The sequence below is a fragment of the Microcaecilia unicolor genome, chromosome 1, assembly GCF_901765095.1.
Source record: "Microcaecilia unicolor chromosome 1, aMicUni1.1, whole genome shotgun sequence".
In the NCBI taxonomy this organism is placed as follows: domain Eukaryota; kingdom Metazoa; phylum Chordata; class Amphibia; order Gymnophiona; family Siphonopidae; genus Microcaecilia; species Microcaecilia unicolor.
The window spans coordinates 475,429,793-475,451,484 of record NC_044031.1 but is presented as its reverse complement, the minus strand read 5'-3'; the positions used below and the strand labels follow the sequence as shown (position 1 = coordinate 475,451,484).

At 44.7% G+C, this 21,692-nt stretch overlaps 1 protein-coding gene across 1 annotated transcript in view; it reads left to right on the top strand.

Annotated features, from left to right (window-relative positions):
* Positions 1 to 1,193: 1,193 nt before the first annotated feature.
* Positions 1,194 to 21,692, top strand: part of CDH2 (cadherin 2) — a 423,873-nt gene continuing 403,374 nt past the window's right edge. The window contains exon 1 of the mRNA XM_030213715.1: positions 1,194 to 1,684. Within this exon, the coding sequence (XP_030069575.1) occupies positions 1,610 to 1,684 (75 nt within the window). The 5' untranslated portion in view covers positions 1,194 to 1,609. The remainder of the gene's footprint in view (positions 1,685 to 21,692) is intronic.

The window sequence follows — 21,692 nt, the reverse complement described above, 5'->3', positions numbered from 1 at the left end:
ATGGTACACATGTTAAACGGTATTTCATGCAGGAAGGGCAGCTTTAATTGGATTCCTTGACAATTGTAGGACTGGCCTAGTAGATGAAAGCAAAGCAAAGGATTTCTGTATAATCATCACAAAGTGCCATCTTCCATACAAGGCTGGCAATTATGGGGCGTCAGTTCTCTCTGTGCAGAGCATTCCTCCCTCTCCCCCCCCCCCGAGCCTGAACGTTCATTATGTGTCACCCTTAGACTGCTCTCTGCGTCCCTCCCCCTCCTTTGTATTTAACAACGCTCTCGCTCTCTAATTTTCATATTCAGGAAAACTCATACGGACTACCACAGTCTGAAGTTTTGTACCAGGCTCTTAAAATGTGGTTTGATACCATTTACAGATAAGGTCCTACTGGGCTAAATAACATTAGTAGAGAAGGTTGTAAGTACCATCAGCCCCATTCCTGCTGCCAATCTCGCTCTCCCAGCAGGTGGCTCATTGGAAACACACAGGAGCTGAAAAACAATCGCACCCGTTTTATGTGGACTCCGTACGACCGTACCCTTCTTATATTTATCGTTATTATTATTTTAACTTGTTCCAACCTTCATCCTCTAGGCACGGAACGAAAGTAAAAAAAAACCAAAAACCCAAAGTGAATGAACGCAGGGAACGTGGGCGTAGCCCGATCGTTTGAATCTGTGCTGTGTTCCCAGTTTAAAGAAAGAAAAGAAAGAGAGGGGATTCATTGCAAGTACAGGCTCTTAGCATACGGCTGTTTCAGATGGAAAATATATTCCGCTGAAGCAAAAAAAAAAAAAATACAAAAACAACAACAAAAAAAAACCAAATCCTCCCCCCCCCCCCAAATTGTTAAAAAAAGAGGAAGGGGGACAATTAAATCATCGGAGACCGGAAAAATAAACAACAATAATAATGATAGTAATAATAATTCATCCCTTCTACCTCTGTGTTAGTACCTTCTTTCTAAAGACCTGCGAAAGAAACGAAATCTATTCGTGCAGTCTTGCAACTGAGACTCCGGAGACAGTCGGGATGAAAGACCGGCAGCACAAGCACTGCCGATCCTGACCCTGGGCAAGAGGGGCTACTGAGGGCGGGCCGGGGTTGCTCAGGGGCGGAGGTGGGAGGAGACAGGCGAGGAGGGAGCGGGTGGTCCAGAGGCGGGGTGTAGCGCTGGGGGCGAGGCCGCAGCAGCAGCATCAGCGCAGTCCCGGCCGCGCACAGTTGCCTGCACGCCGAGACGAGAGAAGCGCGGATTAGAGACGTGGGGGATAAACCAGGGAGGAAGAGGAGAGCAAGCAGATCCCAGCGGCGCATCCTGGAGCTTTACTGCGATCGCCTTCTCTCTGCGGGACTCCGGCGGCTGGAGGAGGAAGAAGGAGGCGGGTTGTGGACAAAAACCTCCGAGGAACTGCGGGGTAGTGGTCTGGTGCTCGTGCTCGTCTGAGGCGGGGGAGCCTGCCGGTGTCCCGGGAGGGGCGGGGGCGTGTGGAGCCCCGCTTTGTGCCAGGGATTGTTACCTTCCCGGGAGAAACCTTCTCCATCAGGAGCAACAGCAGCACCGCCGCCACCACCACCACCGCTCTCTCTTCCTTGCCCTGTGCCCATGGCCACCGTACCCGTGCATCGGGCGGCGCGGAGCCTGCCGCTACTAGTGCTGGCGGTGTTGCTGCAGCAGCAGGTAAGATCGTGGGAGAGGGGGAAACGTATGTATGTCCGCTTCGTACTCTGCTGCAGGTGCAGCGGCCGGAGGGGAGGATGAGGGCCCTGGGAGCGCATTCACCCACGTTAGCAGGTGGCTCCGAAGCGTTCAAGGGCTGGGGCAGGGCGCTGGCAGGGAGTGGCTTGGAAGACTCTACTTGTGCCGCTATTATTATTGTTCCTATGCCGCTGGGTAACATTTTTTTTCTACTGGGTTGGAGTTGAGCTTTCTGCCTCTCTCGATCGGCTTGATGTTACTCCTTTTTGCCGGATGAATCTTTTGCTGCTGTTACTTGCCGGGGGGGGGGGGGGGGGGGGGGGTTCAACCATTGGGCAAGACTAGGCAGTCGCCTAGATCACAGTATTGGAGGCAGCAACAGCAGACAAAACAGAACAATAGGTCCTGAGAGCCAGCAGCACATGCTTTTTTAACCAGCATCGTTGTAGGGTGCTTCTATGATGATCTTGATGGTTGAGTTCAATTATCAAAATGTTTGTGTGGGGTGCTGTAGGCTAGAGGCATGAAAGTTAATGGGGGGGGGGGGGTGTAAGGTTCTTGCACTACCCTTGCACCGGCTCCATGGGGGAGACGCATATTCACACTCTGCTGGGCGTGTTGATTGCTGGTCCTCCGAGCCGATCTGTGTATTGTGTTCAGTGTGCACAGTAATAGATCTAGTTATATTATCGGAGAGTGGGCTCTGGGTGCACGCCGTTGTAACTTACACCGCTGCAGGGGTATTTGCAGAGAGTACCATAGTAGATGACGGCAGAAAAAGACCTGCACGGTCCATCCAGTCTGCCCAACAAGAGCAGACTGGATGGACCGTGCAAGTAAGTAGTGTGGCATGTGGCGGCCCTCGATCTGTGTGTGCCTGGCGACGGCTCCCCTGTTACTGTCCATGGTGTTTAAATAGGAGGGAGCTTCCGTGCAGGCTCGCACACCGTTCAGAACGCCGGCGCTGGTCAGAGTCTCTCTTGACCGGGTGCATGTGGATCCGGCAGAAGAACCGAATCCGTTTTCTTTGAATTTTTCCTCCCCCAATCCCTTGAGCAAAATGCAGTGCTGGAAGTGAAATGGTTCCTTCCCAGTGCTCCGGGGGGGGGGGGGGGAGGGAGATTATGCTCATCCACCCCCGCTGTCCGGGTTCTAGTGCTACTTTGCTTTCTCTCTGGCGCTTTTGGGCTTTGCAGTAAGTGTGCCTGACTAGTGTGGGAACCAGTTCATCAGATGTAATCCAGCCTTGTGCTCAACATTGTTTTATTGTCTCGCTTTGTCAATACAAAGCCTTCTGTGTAGTGGGGGGGGGGGGGGGGGGGGGGGTGGAGGGCTGAGATGAGTGTTTTTTTTTTTCTAATGCACTCTCACAACCTCGATTTCAACAAAAAGAAATTGCACGTAGTGTGATTAATTGAAAAGGTCAGATTTGCAGCTACGACTAGTTTTTATGAGTGTGTGGGCGGGGTGGGTTGATGTGTTCTTAATGCCCAGTTATTCAGTTACACCTTGAAGAGTGAGTATTTATTGGCAAGATTTAATGTGTACCCGAATACTGGGAACAGAATATCTTTCGTGATAATTGGGTTTTGATGCCTTTTTGGTGTACCCTTTTATTCGTAGCAAGAGATATATAAGAATCGGAGTTTTAAGAGCGGGGAGTGCTTGAAAATACAGACATGTTTCTCTCCTGAAGAGATAAAAGGCCAGTCTTTTATCCTTCTTCTTTTTTTCCCTTTTAAGTCTTGTTTGTTCGTGCTTTAAAACAAAGGTATGCAAAGAGAAGAGGAAATGATCTAGCCACTTGGCCATCACTCAGTATGGGAGGTGTAGCTAATGTTACGGTTCGGGAATCCAATTTCCCTTTGAATTCTTCAGGTACCTATTAAATCAGGTTTTCTTGAGGATTGCTGTGAGATTGATTGCCCTTTTTTTTTTAAGAACCTTTTTATTCTAAAGGTTTGGGTAGAAGGCTGCTACTTTTGACTGTTTCGCTGCTAATCAAATAATCTGGCAGGCTTTTTAGATTAGCTTTTTAACTTTTCTCACTTGGCTTCTCAGCTCAAGAACATTCATTTTGTCTGGGCTGTGCACAACAATTTTCAAGTTCTGGCACACTGATTTTGTTGCACTGGTATTCTGGCACAAAAAAATAATCACTTTCTCCTGGCTATCAGAGATGAAACACAGCTCCATGGTTTTTTTTTAAGAGGACGGGCTGGGTTTCATAGAAACGCTATACATTTCTAAAGGAAATATGTTTTTTTTTCTGTATGTATGTAGCACCTGTACCTGTGTTTAGCATTTTACTTTAACTGTATAAAAGCTTTATGCCACTTTTACCAATAAATACATTTTAATTTTAAATGAAAAGTCTGAAAAGGAGCATTTGTAAGGAGAAACATTGGTGCACAGTAGAATTTACAGTATGAGGAAGTAAGTGTGAACTTGCCCTTAAGTGATCATGTGTATATGAGGTTTTACTTCTCCCACAAACTCGTGGTTTGTGGTCATTTCTGAATTGTGAAATGTATTATTCCCCACCTGATCATCTCACTGCAAAGAAAATTTGTTGTTTTTGTGACCACTGCAAAGAAGAAAATTTCTTAGTAAATAGACATCTGTATGAAAGAACGGGTGTGGTATGGTGAATCTCAGGAGTTACACTCAAATGTTGTGTGTGTGTATATGTATATATATATGTGTGTGTGTGTATGTATGTATGTGTGTGTATATATATATATATATATATATATATATATATATATATATATATATATATATATATATATATATATATAAAAAGGAATTTCGTTAGCAGTGCATCCATATAAGATTTCCCTTGGACTATATGAAGGCATCAAAGAGGCCCGTATTCAGAGGGTAAGCAAAGATCTAGGCAGGCTAGATCAAAGCCTTTGAGAACTGATGAGGTTAAATTTTGTCTCCTATGTTTTTTGTTTTCTTCCTCCAAATAGTTAACTTTAATGAGAATCTGGGTGTAGGATTAGGATGGAAAAAATCGACTGACAATATCAATTATTTATTATTTTGGATTTAGCTCACACCGGTGACTTATATTCAGGTCCACTAGGCATTTCTTTGTCCCTAGAGGGCTCACAATCTAAGTTTTGTATGTGAAGGGTTAAGATAACAAGGATTTGCAGTATAGCTGCTTAACTTGGCCAGTCAAATCTTGGTGTCACAATAGCAGGCCTAACTTTGGCCTCAACATAAGAAGAATGGACCAGATTCAGTAAATGATGCTGTTATGATTTGCGCTAAGATAGTGTTCTGTAAAGAGTGCTGTGCGCCGAGTGCCCTTTACAGAACACTGTCGTAGCACGTTTCTCGTGCTTAACTCTGGACGTGAGCCCTTATGCCTGCCAAAAGCTGGTCAAATGATCATGCCCAACTGATGACAGTTAAGTGCATGAATACAGCATTATGGCTGTGGTCGTTCCCCGCTCTCCGACTCACCTTCTGGCTTCAGAAGGGGGCATCGGGGTCGGTCCGCAGCTCCCCTGGGAGTCTCTGGCTGTCTCGATACTGCAGGATGGCCGCTGTGCTGCCCAGTGTGCTGGGAGCCTGGTTCCTGAGCCTTCCGCATTGTACCTGCATATCCAGCCTCGTTCTAGTACTCGCAGCCTGGTTCCTGAGCATTCAGCATAGTTCCCACATATCCATCCTGGTTCCTGAGCCTTCCACATTGTTCCAGTATATCCAGCCTCATTCCAGTACCCGCAGCCGGGTTCCGGAGCCTTCTGCATTGTTCCCGCATATCTAGACTCGTTCAAGTACCCGTAGCCTGGTTCCTGAGTCTTCCAACTAAGGCCAGCCCCAGGGCCCTTCTTGAAGTACGCATGGCCTTGCTTCTGCTGTGTGACACACCTGCTGTCAGTTGAACCTGCTTAGCCTTCGGGCCTGGTGGGTAGCACAAACCGAACTGCAGCCAGAGCTCACTTACCTTGATCGTGACAGATTGCTAAGGCCATAAGCTCGGAAGGGTCACCTGCTCTGCAGCTGCTCCAGCAACTGGCTTTTCAGCTTTAGCAGTTGTCTGGTTCAGGTCCTGACTACTCGGAAGGACCACCTACAGATGGCAGCCTCTCCTCAGGTCTTGACTACTTCAGCTCCAGATCCACCCAGACATTTGGCCACCCCGCTCGTGGTAGCAGCCTGTGCATCATCTGACATTTGTTTGGTGGTTCCTCCAAGATACGACAGTAGCCTCAAGATCTGTAAAGGATTCATTAACCAATGCCGGATAATTTTTGAGCTTCAGGCAAGGGACCCTCCATCGGACAGGGCTTGTGTGGCATATGTTATTGATAGGCTAAGCCCTTGCGTGGGCTTTTACACTCTGGGAATGGAACAACCCAGTGCTCCATGATCTTAATAACTTCCTTGAGCAATTTCGGAGGGTCCTTGATAAGCTGGGGAAGGCTTTTCCTGTGGCTTCTGAGCTCCTTAGATTGAAACAGAGGTCACAGACCCTTGAGAGTTACGCCATCCAGTTCCACACTCTGGCATCAGAGTTAAATTAGAATAATAAGTCTTGTGGTCTTTTGGCAGGGGCTGGCATCCCAAATTAAAGATGAGCTGGTGGAACGGGATCTCCCTTCTTCACTGGATGATCTCATCTGCATTTGTAACTGGGTAGATATCTGGCTGCAGGAACATGCCCGGGAACGACAGCCTTTCTGCAGGATGGTCCATTTGGTGCTGTGCTTCCAGCTAGCAATACGCCCTCATACTAGGGAGGGTGCTTCCATAGACTTCAGGGAGCCAATGCAGGTAGACATTCCCCCCATTTCAGAACAAGAGAAAGCATTAGACGAAGGTCTCGGAAACTGCACCTCTATTGCGGGGAGCAAGGACGTTATGCTGTTAAATGTCCAAAAAAGTCTAGCTCTGGCAGGGGAAACAACACTAGGTCCATCTCCTAGAATTCCCTGAACCCAGTTTCTAGTCCCAGCATTACTGGACTTTGGTGAAGAAATCAAGATAACCGAGACCTTCATTGACTCGGAGCCAGAGAGAATTCCATTGACAAGGCTCTCATCCGACATTATAAAATTCTAACCCAGGACTTAACGCCATTCCAGTTTCCTTGGTGCATGGAAACATCCAGGGGCACCTTGGAGCTAAAACTGTACCCCTATGTTTGCGAGTAGGGGCCATCCACAGGGAGGCTATTGTCTTCTACCTTCTCCAAACATCTGTGAAACCAGTCATCCCAGATTTACCATGCTTTAGACTGGGAGAACAGCAAAATTACTACTTGCCTCCAACGCTGTATGGACTTAGTAAAACCTACTGTGGCTTTGGTTACTGACAACATAAGTGTTCCAGAGGGATTGCCCTACTGTTAACATAAGTGTTCCAGAGTCTATGTGGTCTATGCTGAACAAGTGGAAGCCCCTCCTCTGCACTGGGAGTATGATTGCCCCATCGACCTTTTGCCGGGGAAGACGCCACCTCGGAGAAAGGTTTATTCACTCTCTGTCCCCGAGATTTAGGCCATGTCCAACTACATTGCTGAGAACCTACAGAGAGGGTTAGTTCGTCAATCCACTTCTCTGGCTAGGGCCGGGTTTTTGTTTTGTTTTTGTAGGGAAGAATGATGGTACTTTACCTCCCTGCATCGATTTACAGAGAATTGAACACCATTACAATCAAAACCAAATATCCGCTTCTGCTGATATCTGAACTGTTTGACCGACTTCAAGGAGGTCATATCTGTACAAAACTGGACTTGAGGGGAGCATACAATTTGATTCATATCCATGAGGAGAAACGAATGAAAGATGGCCTTCAGTACTAGAGACGGACATTATGAATATTTGGTTATGCCATTTGGACTGTCCAATGCCGCAGCAGTCCTCCAAAATTTTATAAACAATATCTTCCAGGACTTGTTACTGAATTGTGTCCTAGTTTAACTAGATGATATATTAATCTATTCCAACACCGCCCACAAGTGAAACAGGTTGTGCAACGTCACCGTGAGAACCACCTGTATGCTAAGCTGGAAAAGTGTACCTTAGACTGGAACGAGCTGCCATTCTTGAGCTACATTATATCTGATCAGAGCCTTAAGATGCATCCGGCCAAGCTCTCTGCTATTTGTGATTGGCCTCGCCTGGAGGGGTGATGAGCTTTGCAGTACTTTCTGGGCCTTGCTGTTTACTATCGCCAGTTTATACATGGCTATTCCACCATCGCTGCGCCTCATACTGCCCTGACTTGGAAGGATGCCAACCCTTGCGCCAACCTGGTACTCTTTCCAGATCCTGAGAAGCCTTTCTTCGTGGAAGTCGATGCCTCCACCATAGGAGCCAGTGCCATCCTATCCCAGCCAGCCACTAATGGGAAGTTATTACCATGTGCTGCCTTCTCCAAGAAATTCTCACCATCAGAAAAGAGTAACACCGTTGGGGACCGAGAGCTACTAGCCATCAAGGTTGCATTAGAGGAATGGTGCTACCTTCTTGAAGGTTCTAAGCACCCATTCATTGTCAAAAGAATCTTCTGTACTTGACGGGGGTTTGGGGCTAAACCCCTGTCAAGCACGGTGGTCATTATTTTTTGTTTGCTTTGACTTCTGGGTAGTTTTCTGCCCAGCTGAAAAGAATGTATGTGCCAATGCATTTTCTCGGCCCTATGAGCCTACCGATGAAAGTCAGGATCTTCGACCTATAGTAGATCTTGCCAAGATCCTTGCTGCCACATTTCTGTCAGTACCTCCAGGCAAGACAGTTGTATCCAAGCACCTCTGAAATAGAGTATTAAGATGGGGCCACAATTCCAAGATCGCCAGGCATCCAGGAGTCCGCAGGACACTAGAACTTATATCCCATGCCTTTTGGTAGGCTGCATATGAGAGAGGATGTACATAACTTTGTGACTTCCTTCCCAGTCTGTGCGCAGCACAGGCCATCACAGTCACGTACACAGGGACTTCATCAACCCCTTCCAGTACCGAAGGCACTGTGGGTCCATATTGCCATGGATTTTGTAACATCTTCCCTTTTCTGAGGGCTTTACCACTATCTGTGTGGTTGTGGATCAATGTTTCTAAATTGGCCCATGTTATTCCTTTACCAGGACTACCATCTGTCTGTTTTAGACTAATATTACTTCAAGGAAATTTTCCATCTGCACAGGCTACTGAAAACGATAGTCTGGGATCGAGGCATCCAATTCACCTCCTACTCTGTGGATCCATCCTGTGTTCCACGTATCTCTTCTGAAACCTTTGGTACTGAAGTGGAAAGGGAATTGTACTCCCACACCCTCTACCATATCTACGGATCCAGACACCGAATACGAGGTCCAAGACATTATATATTCTAGATGGATGCAAGGCAAACTCCAATACCTCATCGCTTGGAACTCCTGGGAACCAGCTACTGAGGCCCATGCCCCCCCCCTCCCCTCGCTCGTCAGAAGGTTTCACCATGTGTTTCCCCATAGACCTAAACCTGGACTGAAAGGAAAGAAGTCTTTGGGGAAGAGGTACTGTCATGGCTGTGGCCGTGCCCCAACTCACCTTCTGGCCCAAGGAGGGGTCATCAGGGTCGGTCTGTGGCTCCCTTGGGGGTCTCAGGCTGTATTGTTGGTGCTGCAGTGCTGCTTGGCCAGTGCCTTAGCAACAGGTCTCCTAGCGTTGTCTTGGAGAGTTGCTTTAGCTTTGTTCCTGCATATCCAGTCTTGTTCCTGAGCTTTCTGCATTGTTCTTGCATATGCAGCCTTGTTCCAGAGTTTTCGGCGTTGTTCCAGTCATATTCTGCATATCTAGTTGACTCCTGTCAGGTCCCTGCTGGTCTACTCCTGTCTTCCAACTAAGGCGAGCCCCAGGGCCCTTCTTGAATCAAGTGTTGGCTTTCCTTCTGCCAGAAGACTCACCTGCTGCCAGTTGGACTTGTCTAGCCTTCGGGCCTGGTGGGTAGTGCAAACTTGACTACAGCCTAACAGCTCACTCATCTTGAGCATAACATGCAGGTTTTTTATAACATTGCGTCTAATTTCTAGAAATGCCCATGCCCCTCCCATGGCCACCCCCATTTTGAGTTGTGCAGAATGAAATTTAGGAACAGCTATAAAAGCTTAATGCTACTAAAATATTAAAACAGATACAGCCAAGTTCTCAATACAGATTGCCGCCTAATATCAACCTTTAAGAGACCTCAGTGGTGACTTGTTTATTTTATTTTTTTTTGTTTCTCTACCGGACTTGGCGAACGCCTTTACGGTACTATGTAAGCCACATTGAGCCTGCAAATAAATGGGAAAATGTGGGATACAAATGTAACAAATAATAAATAAATAAATAAATATAGCAATCCTGTTCCATTATCCACAATTTAAAGTACTGTAACACTTACAGTGGGGGAAATAAGTATTTGATCCCTTGCTGATTTTGTAAGTTTGCCCACTGACAAAGACATGAGCAGCCCATAATTGAAGGGTAGGTTATTGGTAACAGTGAGAGATAGCACATCACAAATTAAATCCGGAAAATCACATTGTGGAAAGTATATGAATTTATTTGCATTCTGCAGAGGGAAATAAGTATTTAATCCCTCTGGCAAACAAGACCTAATACTTGGTGGCAAAACCCTTGTTGGCAAGCACAGCGGTCAGACGTCTTCTGTAGTTGATGATGAGGTTTGCACACATGTCAGGAGGAATTTTGGTCCACTCCTCTTTGCAGATCATCTCTAAATCATTAAGAGTTCTGGGCTGTCGCTTGGCAACTCGCAGCTTCAGCTCCCTCCATAAGTTTTCAATGGGATTAAGGTCTGGTGACTGGCTAGGCCACTCCATGACCCTAATGTGCTTCTTCCTGAGCCGCTCCTTTGTTGCCTTGGCTGTATGTTTTGGGTCATTGTCGTGCTGGAAGACCCAGCCACGACCCATTTTTAAGGCCCTGGCGGAGGGAAGGAGGTTGTCACTCAGAATTGTACGGTACATGGCCCCATCCATTCTCCCATTGATGCGGTGAAGTAGTCCTGTGCCCTTAGCAGAGAAACACCCCCAAAACATAACATTTCCACCTCCATGCTTGACAGTGGGGACGGTGTTCTTTGGGTCATAGGCAGCATTTCTCTTCCTCCAAACACGGCGAGTTGAGGTCATGCCAAAGAGCTCAATTTTTGTCTCATCTGACCACAGCACCTTCTCCCAATCACTCTCGGCATCATCCAGGTGTTCACTGGCAAACTTCAGACGGGCCGTCACATGTGCCTTCCGGAGCAGGGGGACCTTGCGGGCACTGCAGGATTGCAATCCGTTATGTCGTAATGTGTTACCAATGGTTTTCGTGGTGACAGTGGTCCCAGCTGCCTTGAGATCATTGACAAGTTCCCCCCTTGTAGTTGTAGGCTGATTTCTAACCTTCCTCATGATCAAGGATACCCCACGAGGTGAGATTTTGCGTGGAGCCCCAGATCTTTGTCGATTGACAGTCATTTTGTACTTCTTCCATTTTCTTACTATGGCACCAACAGTTGTCTCCTTCTCGCCCAGCGTCTTACTGATGGTTTTGTAGCCCATTCCAGCCTTGTGCAGGTGTATGATCTTGTCCCTGACATCCTTAGACAGCTCCTTGCTCTTGGCCATTTTGTAGAGGTTAGAGTCTGACTGATTCACTGAGTCTGTGGACAGGTGTCTTTCATACAGGTGACCATTGCCGACAGCTGTCTGTCATGCAGGTAACGAGTTGATTTGGAGCATCTACCTGGTCTGTAGGGGCCAGATCTCTTACTGGTTGGTGGGGGATCAAATACTTATTTCCCTCTGCAGAATGCAAATAAATTCATATACTTTCCACAATGTGATTTTCCGGATTTAATTTGTGATGTGCTATCTCTCACTGTTACCAATAACCTACCCTTCAATTATGGGCTGCTCATGACTTTGTCAGTGGGCAAACTTACAAAATCAGCAAGGGATCAAATACTTATTTCCCCCACTGTATCTTAGTCAACGTTCATTAGAACACAGTTGTCCTGTGAGTAGGACCCCCAATGCTGACATGGGCCATGTTTCGCAGAAGCTGCTTCAAAGGCTGGTCCTTAAAACAAACAAACAAACAAAAAATCAATGTATAAAACAAGTTATAAATTAAATCACTTACTATGTACTTCATCATTCATAATGAAAACCTGTATAGGCAATCATGCCCTAAGTTCATTCTGTTCACTCTGATGGCGTCCTAAACAGGAAGTTCCTTTATACATAATCACATGACTCAACCAATTAAATGCAGAGTTTAAAATCAAGGACGATCAGTCTAAATCCAAATTCAACCTGTCAGGTGCAGTGGTGTTCAAAGTAAAATTCCAGTGCAGTTCTTTGTAATTGAGTAGTCTATCCACATCACCGCCTTCCACTCCCAACTCAATTTTGTCAATAATCCTCCAACGTATAGCATTTACAGTATGTTGCTATTCCACCCAATGGTGCTGTCATGACCCGATTCTGAATCCTGGATTTATGGTCATTAAACCTATGAAATATAGGCACACGTGTTATAGAATAAGGCATAGGGCAGATGTGCATGTAACTCCTAATTAGTGCCTATTAACTCCAGTGACTGCTAGCACCTAATTGATTATTAGTTTACATGCGCTTTTGGGATCCGTGCCCAAATTTGGGTGACATACAGAATCTGGGGGAAAGTGTCTGGTACCAATACCACTCCCCACCTGTACCTACCACCTCCAGTCTCATACTGTCATGTAAAAATGTGGTACATTACAGTCCCCCTCCCAAATTGGCCAAATGATCTTATCTGCCATCATGTTTTATGTTTCTGTTTCTTGCTGGTTAGTATTGGATTAAAAATATGGTGTCCCTGAAGTAGTGTTCTGTTCTTGATTTCCCCATGAAAACCTACCCTCTCAAAACTCCAAGCATCATTTATCCAGGTCACTTTTCACAGAAGAGGCTAGGGGGTTACTTGGAATTTTCTAGGGGGGGGGGGAATATGGAGGAGGTCTTTGGGGCCCTTCTCCATATTTATATATTTATTTTTACAAAGTGTCTGGTGTAGGGTGAGGATCAGAAGACGGTGGTATGGGAGCCTTGTTTTTACATGCAGGTGGGGGGGATCAGGCGATCACAAAGTAGGGGCTCAGCCTTTCCTTTAACTGGTTGACAGGCTAGATTTAGGAAAATAATCAGCTGCAAGTCTAGTTGGTTAGGTTAATTTGAAAGATAACCAACTAATTTTAGTCTGCTATCATACCCCTACAATGGGTTTTGGAATCTTCCAGATGGATAAACTAAAACCCAGGGAAGTAAAGGGAATTTCTCAGAGCACAAAAAGGTTCATGTCTGAGATGCAGATTCTCAAATCTGCCTGGTGATTCTGTAACCAGTAGGATTATCAGGATATCCATGATGAATATACATGAGGGACATTTGTATATAAATTGACCTTGTGCATATTAATTTTAAATATCCTGCAAACATGACTGGCTGTGGGGTCACCAGGACAGGTTTGGGAAGCCCTGTCCTAAGTGGTGGTTTATTGATTTTAACAACTACACTACACCTTCACACTAATGGCAGTGGTCAGTCTTGAGCTATCAGTCATGAAAGTAGTTCCTGCTTATGACCATTGTGCAGGTGGTAAAAGATAACATACATATGATCATTGTCCCCTATGTGCCTTTTTTCTCTGAGCTATATTCAAGACTTCCTTTTAATCTTAGCAAGTACTAACGCTGTAGTCTTGCTTTCTACAAAATTTCAGTCGGGCAAGAAAGCCACATTAAGGAAGTGCCACAGGATGATCAGAGATTGTGAAAAATCTTCAGTACAGTGAAGAATGGCTCATTTTGCTAATAGTCAAGTCATTAGTTGAATGCTTAAATTACATGTTGGTTGCACACCTGAAATCCAATAGAAAAACAAAGTTGCCAGGGATAGTTTTCAACGTTTACTGAATTTGGTGAAACAATTCAGAGTATTATTTTTTTACCAATTTTACTAGACTTGTACATAAAATTTTCTATGCTAATGCTAAGGATCCTACAGCTTTCCTTCAGCAGTTGCTTTCTATTTGACATCCTCCCATACACATGATGTTTTTGGGGTACTTTTTAAAAATAATTTCAGCATTTTCCTGAATCTCAGCCAGAGACCCCAGTAGTTTTTCTAAAGTAATCTTAGGCCTCAAGTGACCAACCTCAGCACTTTTCCAACTGACAGCTGCTGTTTTTGGAGGGATGGCCTGAAAAAGACAGTATCTTGGTGGTGCCAAAATATTTCCTCTTTTACAACGATAGACCTGGCAGTGCTTCAAGTTCAAGGGATATGCCAACATACTGAATTTTTTTTTATACCTTGCTCCCATTCTCCATCTTTGAATAACGTTTTTCCCAGAGTCCTTTGGCAGCTCACAGACATGCCAAGTAACACGCATTCAGCGTGTGACACACATAGTCGGGCTCCTTCTCCAGCTCACATGCTTAAGGGGCCCAGTCTAATGCATTGGCGTCTTCCCCTGCCACTCACAATCCAGTGCCTACCTCTCCTCTTTTTTAAAAAGTTCTTCTTACCACCACGATCTGTGTAGTGCCAGCACTCAATAGCAATCCCGAGGGCCTTCTGCAGCTGCGTCACACCCTTGCTAAAGGAAGGCTACAGGATTGGCTGAATCAGTCTGCTTCTCAGCAGTAGCTGTTTCTGCCAATCCCAGGGATCGTCCTTTAGCTGCATCCCGCCTTTGCTGAAGAAATGCCCTGGGATTGGCTGAAGCTGCCTGCTACTCAGCAATAGCTGCTTCTGCCAATCCCAGGGGCCCTTCCTTCAGCTGCGTCCTGCCCTTTCTGAAGGAAGACTCTGGGATTGGTTGAAGCATCCTCTTCACGAAGAGTGGTTGTACTGCATAGATGGTAGCAAGAAAAACTTAAGAAGAGGAGAGGTACTGGATTGTGGGTGGCAGAGTGAGGAAGGACAAACAGGGAGAGAGATGCTGTATGGTGGGGGGGGGGGGGGCAAGGAGGGAAACAGGTGCTGCATGGTGGTGGTGGGGCAATGAGGGAGCCAGGTGCTGCATTTTTTTGGAAGGGGGGCAAGGAGGGACACAAGTGCTGCATCATGGGGAAGGTAAGGAGGGACACAGATGCTGCATCGGGGGGGGGGGGGGGGTAAGGAGGGAGAGAGGTGCTGCACAAGGAGGTTAGGTAGGAAGAGAGATCCATTGTGGGGTGAGAAAGAAAGGGGACACAGAAAGGGAAAGAGGTGCTGGACTTTGGGGGGGGGAGGGGCAAGAAAGGAGAGAGGTGCTGGGTTCTGCAAGGGAAGAGGGAGAGGTGCTGGCCCTGCAAAGGGGAGAAACAGCTGGAGCGAGGGAAGAGAGGAAATCTTGCGGCACCCCTAGGGAGGGGCAGGGGGAAGGAAGGGAGAGGGAGAGATGCTGGCCAGAAGAGAGAGAGAGAGAGATGCTGGTATATTGGGGGGGGGGGAGGGGGTGGCACAGAGATGGGAGCATTGGTTCAGCTAGCCAAAACAACACAATTACAGATAGATAACAAGTGAGCCACCCTTAACTACAAAAGTCCACTTGTGCTCCTTCTGCAGAGCGTAATGCTCAGGTAGGTATACATAAGATCCCTCCCTCCTCGATCTTACAAAACGAGCACAAAGCTTAGACAGCTCTCTACTGTGTTGATAACCAATGTAGTGTCTTCTGTTCTTCAGCTGGATAGTAATTAACTCATACTGAGTTATTCCTGTTATCAGCCAGGTAATGGTGTTCTGCATCTTTCATAATGCCTTTTATAGTTGAAGCTACACAGCCTAAACAGATTGCATTACAGTAGTCTCGGTCAGAGGTGGGCAAACCTTTTGGTCTGAGGGCTGCATTGGGAGCTGTGACCAGGTTGGGGGGGGGGGGGGGCCTCCATCCCAGCCATGACTCTCAATATGACCGAAAAGCATGAAGCCAATAACCAGATAAAATATATGCGTTAACGCTGAACAACATACTACAGGAGTATAGCTGGTAACAGTGCACAAATGTGAGGCAGGAGCATGCTAGTGCTCCAGTGATCACTCTGCTGATGTAGTCATTCGGTGCCTTGAATGGCCACCTGTAATGATTTGCTTAGATTCTCATATCATTTGAGGTGGACATTCAGGACACTGAGTGTTGACTTCAAAAGTAGAGCAAGTGTCAGGAGGCTGAAGCCTGTTGAAAAGTGAAGATACAGAGTGGGCCAGAATTATGAGCCGGCATGTGCCTCATGGGCCATAGTTTTTCTACCTCTAATCTGGGCTCTGAACCACACATGATTGTGCTACTGTCCAAAATTCCTCTGAAGGTAATATGTATCTTGGTCGCTGTCATTTTAAAAAGGTTTGTTCACATGACCCTATTCACCTGGGATTTGAAAATTAATTTTGAATCAAAGAAAACTCCCTAACTCCATGCCTCCAAACCTATTGTGAAGAACTCATTGGCAGTCTGAAACTGGAAAAACACTATGGCCCGTTGACACAACTTCAGTTTTTATCAGATTTATCAGTAAGCCATTATCATTCATCCACGTCCAAGTTCTACCCCACTATGGGCACTTTTATTAAGCTGTGGTGTGGTTTTTGGGCAGCAAATGCAACGAAGCCCATAGGAATTGACTGGACTTCTTTGCATTTGCCTCGCAGGGAATTAATTCTGCGGCTTAGTAAAGGGAGCCCTATGTTTGCTACCATTGTTACCGTATCTGCTGAATCCTCCTCACATGACAGCAACAACTGTAAATTATCAACATTAAACTTACACTTTACTAACAATTGCCCAAATGATGTGGCTTAGGAACTATATAAAACTTTATGAGCAGAATCCTTGAGGAACAATCCAGTACAATTCCTTCCATGTCACACTCTTGCTTCATATACATATTGTCTTTTATCGGTCAAAAAGATAGAAATCAGGCCAACTTAACCTTCACTATTCCTACTGCCTGCATTTGTCCAGTCAAAATACCATGATCTAATGTGTTGAACGCTGCAGGTACATCCAAAAGGACCATAAGCATAGTCCATTCACCTTCTTTCCTGATATACAAGAAGTCTGTCGTAGAGACCAATAATCCAGTTTGCCACTGTCCTGCAAAACTCCTCCAACAGAATGTGATGGCAATATACATTTTCTCAATATACGCTTGGTCCATTACCTTTAGCTAAAGATGTGGAAGATTAATCCCTTGTGTGGATGGACAGATAGGGCACTAGAGTTGTAAAAGACAAATTATATATTGGCTTTTTGGGTATTCTGGAATATATGTTTTCTGTCTTCAGTTTTGTAGTTTTCCAGATGAATGTCGTGATTTAAATTAAATTTAGAGGACACTTAAAGATTCCATAAAATTTTCTGGGGATTTTCCATGTGCAGATTTTCATGGATTCTGGCTATCATACACCTGTTATGTGTTTATGCAGACAGAACTGGAACATAATATGGATTTCAGGGACATTAATAACAAGTCCTTGAATGATCTAAGTAGGTGACATTGTTTTGGTTTAAAAGGCTTTTATATTCTGCCTTACTGACAAAAAAGATTGTTTAAAGTGATTTGCTAAAAACAGCAATTAAAATATAATACATAGAAGCAAGCATTAAGTAAAAATAAAATTGAAAAGGCCTCAAACATTATAAAATTAATACTGATCATGTTTGACCATCAGCAGAATCACAGCATTTTTTGTTCCACTCAGTTACCTAGCGTATAAATTTAGGGAACAAAAAAATCTTAGGACCTTGTTTACTAAGGTGCTCTATCGTTTTTAGTGCGTGCTAATGCTAGAGACACCCATAGGAATATATGGGTGTCTCTAGCATTATTGCATGCTAAAAATGCTAGCACACCTACAGCGCAGCTTAGTAAACAGAGCCCTTAATCTTTTTCTAATGGTCATGATATTTAATTCCTGCCTGATATCTGGTAGGAGACTTTTACATAATACCAGAGTAATTACAGAAAAAGGCCTTACTCTCAAATGAGTATGAAAAATGACTGGGTTGACACAGTTTTCAATAAATAATCCTGGTTTGACTGCAATTATCAAGGCCTACCAGTTCTTAATATGTAGAGCAGCCCGACGGGTCAGCCAATGGTCCATCTGGCCCAGTATCCTGTTTCCAACGGTGGCCAATCCAGGTCACAAGTACCTGGCAGAATCCCAAATAATAGCAACATTCCATGTTACCAATCCTGGGGCAAGCAGTTGCTTCCCCATATCTGTCTCAATATAAGACTATGGACTTTTCCTCCAGGAACTTGACCAAACCTTTTTTAAACCCAGATACGCTAACCATTCGCCACTACATCCTCTGGTAAAGAGTTCCAGAGCTTAGCTATTTGTTGATTGAAAAAATTATTTCTCCTATTTGTTTTAAAAGTATTTCCATGTAACTTCATTGAGTAACCCCACCAGTCGTTGTACTTTTTGAAAGAGTAAAAAATCGATTCAGTTCTACTCATTCTACACCATCAGGATTTTGGAAGGCAAGAACAAGAAGCTTAAACTTACTAGGAGTGAGTCAGCACTAGACCGCTTGGAGGTTCCAGTAGCCCCCTGCATGTCTGTATTCTGAATAGCTTGAAGCTTTATTATCTTAACTGGAAGCATTCTATAGATCATACTGCAGTAGTCTAACCTAGAGGTTTCCAACTTGTTTCGGAAGAAATATCAGACAGCCAAGTTTTCAGGATATCTACAGTGAATACTCTTGAAATGATTTTGCATGCATGCCTCCAATGGATGCAAATTTCTGTCATTCATATTCATTTTGAATATCCTTAAAAATCAACAGGACAGGTATGGGAACCATTGGTATAACCTACTGAAGACTAGGAGATATTCAGGTTTGGGATTTGCAAGGTGTAGGTACTTTAAAGGAAAGCCTCAGAAGGCTGAATCGCCAATTGAGATCCAGCCAAGATTTTTTTTAAATTGAAAATTCCTATGGTAAATGAAACAAAGGGAAATAGGATTAGAATGTCTTTGGTCTTGGCTTCCTCTTGGTGGAATGATTACCAAAGCTAATATGGATGGAATTGGATATTAAACATTCAGAAAATTGCTCAAAGTGTAGCTGTTGTGGTATAGGGGGTATATGATACTAATGTGGTTAGGGAATGAAGATGGATGTTATGGAGATACTGGCAAGGTTTAGCAAGGAGATAAGGAGGGCAGTAGGGAACTTATTTTTTAAGAATTTTAATTGTAAATGGTTTTGAACAAATAATTTTTGATTGTATCGCAGTATGTAAATTTTAAGTAACAATAATGACTCTTCAGTTTCAAATGAAGGCAGCCACTGTCTTCATGTGCTCTCATGATCAGGAAAAGATACTTAAGCATGTCTATTATGTACACTGAATTGTTGTGTCTAGGACATCACATCTACTCCAAAGACCTTAGCATTTTCTGAAATGCTACCCATTCCACACACAGGGCCCAAGAGACAGGCAGAGCTCCGGAGTCTCAATGCGTGGATGAGATGGTGCATGGAGGAGGGTTTTAGATTTGTTAGGAACTGGGCAACATTCTGGGGAAGGGGGAGCCTATTCTGAAAGGATGGGCTTCACCTTAACCAGGGTGGGACCAGGCTGCTGGCATCTGCATTGGAGTGGAGGAGTGGCCTAGTGGTTAGGGTGGTGGACTTTGGTCCTGGGGAACTGAGGAACTGAGTTCGATTCCCCGCACAGGCAGCTCCTTGTGAATCTGGGCAAGCCACTTAACCTTCTATTGCCTGCCGTGTTGAGCCTGCCATGAGTGGGAAAGTGCGGGGTACAAATAAAAAAAAAGAAAAGGAGATAGAGCAGCTTTTAAACTAGAAATGGGGGGGGGGGGGGGGGGGAGGGCCGACAGGTTCGGGATAAGGTATCTTTCAAAGATATCACCGAAACAGGGATGATAGGGTATCCTGAGAGTGAGGTTCCAAAAGAGACCGTAGTACATCAGGTGTCCTTAAATAAAAATCAGACAAAAGATTGCAAATTAATGCTGTCAAGTACTAAGCATGATGTAAGTAGGAACAACAAACATAGTTTGAAATGTCTATATGCGAATGCCAGGAGCCTAAGAAATAATATGGGAGAGTTAGAATATATTGCACTAAATGAAAAATTAGATATAATAGGCATCTCTGAGACCTGGTGGAAGGGGTATAACCAGTGGGACACTGTCATACCGGGGTACAAATTATATCGTAGTGATAGGGTGGATCAAATTGATGGAGGGGTAGCATTGTATATTAACGAGAGCCTTGAATCAAATAGATTGAAAATTCTGCAGGAAACAAAACACTTCTTGGAATCACTGTGGATTGAAATTCCATGTGCAAAGGGGAAAAGGATAGTGATAGGAGTGTACTACCGTCCGCCTGGCCAGGATGAACAGATGGATGCAAAATTGTTAAAGGAAATTAGGGACGCAAACAAACTGAGCAACACGGTAATAATGGGTGATTTCAATTACCCCGATATTGACTGGGTAAATGTAACATCGGGGCATGCTAGGGAGGTAAAATTCGTTGATGAAATCAAGGACTACTGTATGGAGCAGCTGGTACAGTAGCCGACGAGAGAAGGAAAAATTCTAGACCTAGTCCTTAGTGGAGCGCATGATCTGGTGCGGGAGGTAATGGTGCTGGGGTCGCTTGACAACAGTGATCATAATATGATCGGATTTGATATTAGCTTTGAAGTAAGTATACATAGGAAATCAAATACGTTAGCGTTTAACTTTAAAAAAGGAGACTATGATAAAATGAGAAGAACGATGAAAAGAAAACTTAGAGGAGCAACTGCGAGGGTCAAAAATTTACATCAGGCGTGGATGCTGTTCAAAAACACCATCCTGGAAGCCCAGGCCAAATATATTCCGCGTATTAAAAAAGGAGGACGGAAGACCAAATGACAGCCAGTGTGGTTAAAAAGTGTGGTGAAGGAAGCTATTAGAGCTAAAAGAAAATCCTTCAGAAAATGGAAGAAGGAACCAACTGAAAATAATAAAAAAACAGCATAAGGAATGTCAAGTCAAATGGAAAGCGCTGATAAGGAAGGCTAAGAGGGACTTCGAAAAAAAGATTGCGTTGGAGGCAAAAACACATAGTAAATTTTTTTTAGGTATATTAAAAGCAGGAAGCTGGCAAAAGAATCGGTTGGACCGTTAGATGACTGAGGAGTAAAAGGGGCGATCAGGGAAGGCAAAGCCATAGCGGAGAGATTAAATGAATTCTTTTCTTCGGTCTTCACCGAGGATGATTTGGGTGGGATAACGGTGCTGGAAATGGTATTTGAAGCTGACGAGTCGGAGAAACAATGAATTCTCTGTAAACCTGGAGGATGTAATGGGGCAGTTCTACAAACTGAAGAGTAGCAAATCTCCTGGACCGGATGGTATTCATCCCAGAGTACTGATAGAACTGAAAAATGAGCTTGCTGAGCTATTGTTAGTAATATGTAATTTATCCTTAAAATCGGGCATGATACAGGAAGGTTGGAGGGAGGCCAATGTAATGCTGATTTTTTAAAAAGGTTCCAGAGGAGATAGGGAAACTATAGACTGGTGAGTCTGATGTCGGTGCCGGGCAAAATGGTAGAGACTATTATTAAGAACAAAATTACAGAGCATATTCAAAAGCATGGATTAATGAGACTTTCAACATGGATTTAGTGAAGGGAAATCTTGCCTCGCCAATCTGCTACATTTGTTTGAAGGGGTGAACAAACATGTGGATAAAGGTGAGCTGGTTGATATTGTGTATCTGTATTTTCAGAAGGCATTTGACAAAGTACCTCATGAAAGACTCCAGAGGAAATTGGAGAGTCATGGGATAGGAGGTAGTGTTCTATTGTGGATTAAAAACTGGTTAAAAGATAGAAAACAGAGAGTAGGGTTAAATGGTCAGTATTCCCAATGGAGAAAGGGTAGTTAGTGGGGTTCCCCAGGGGTCTGTGCT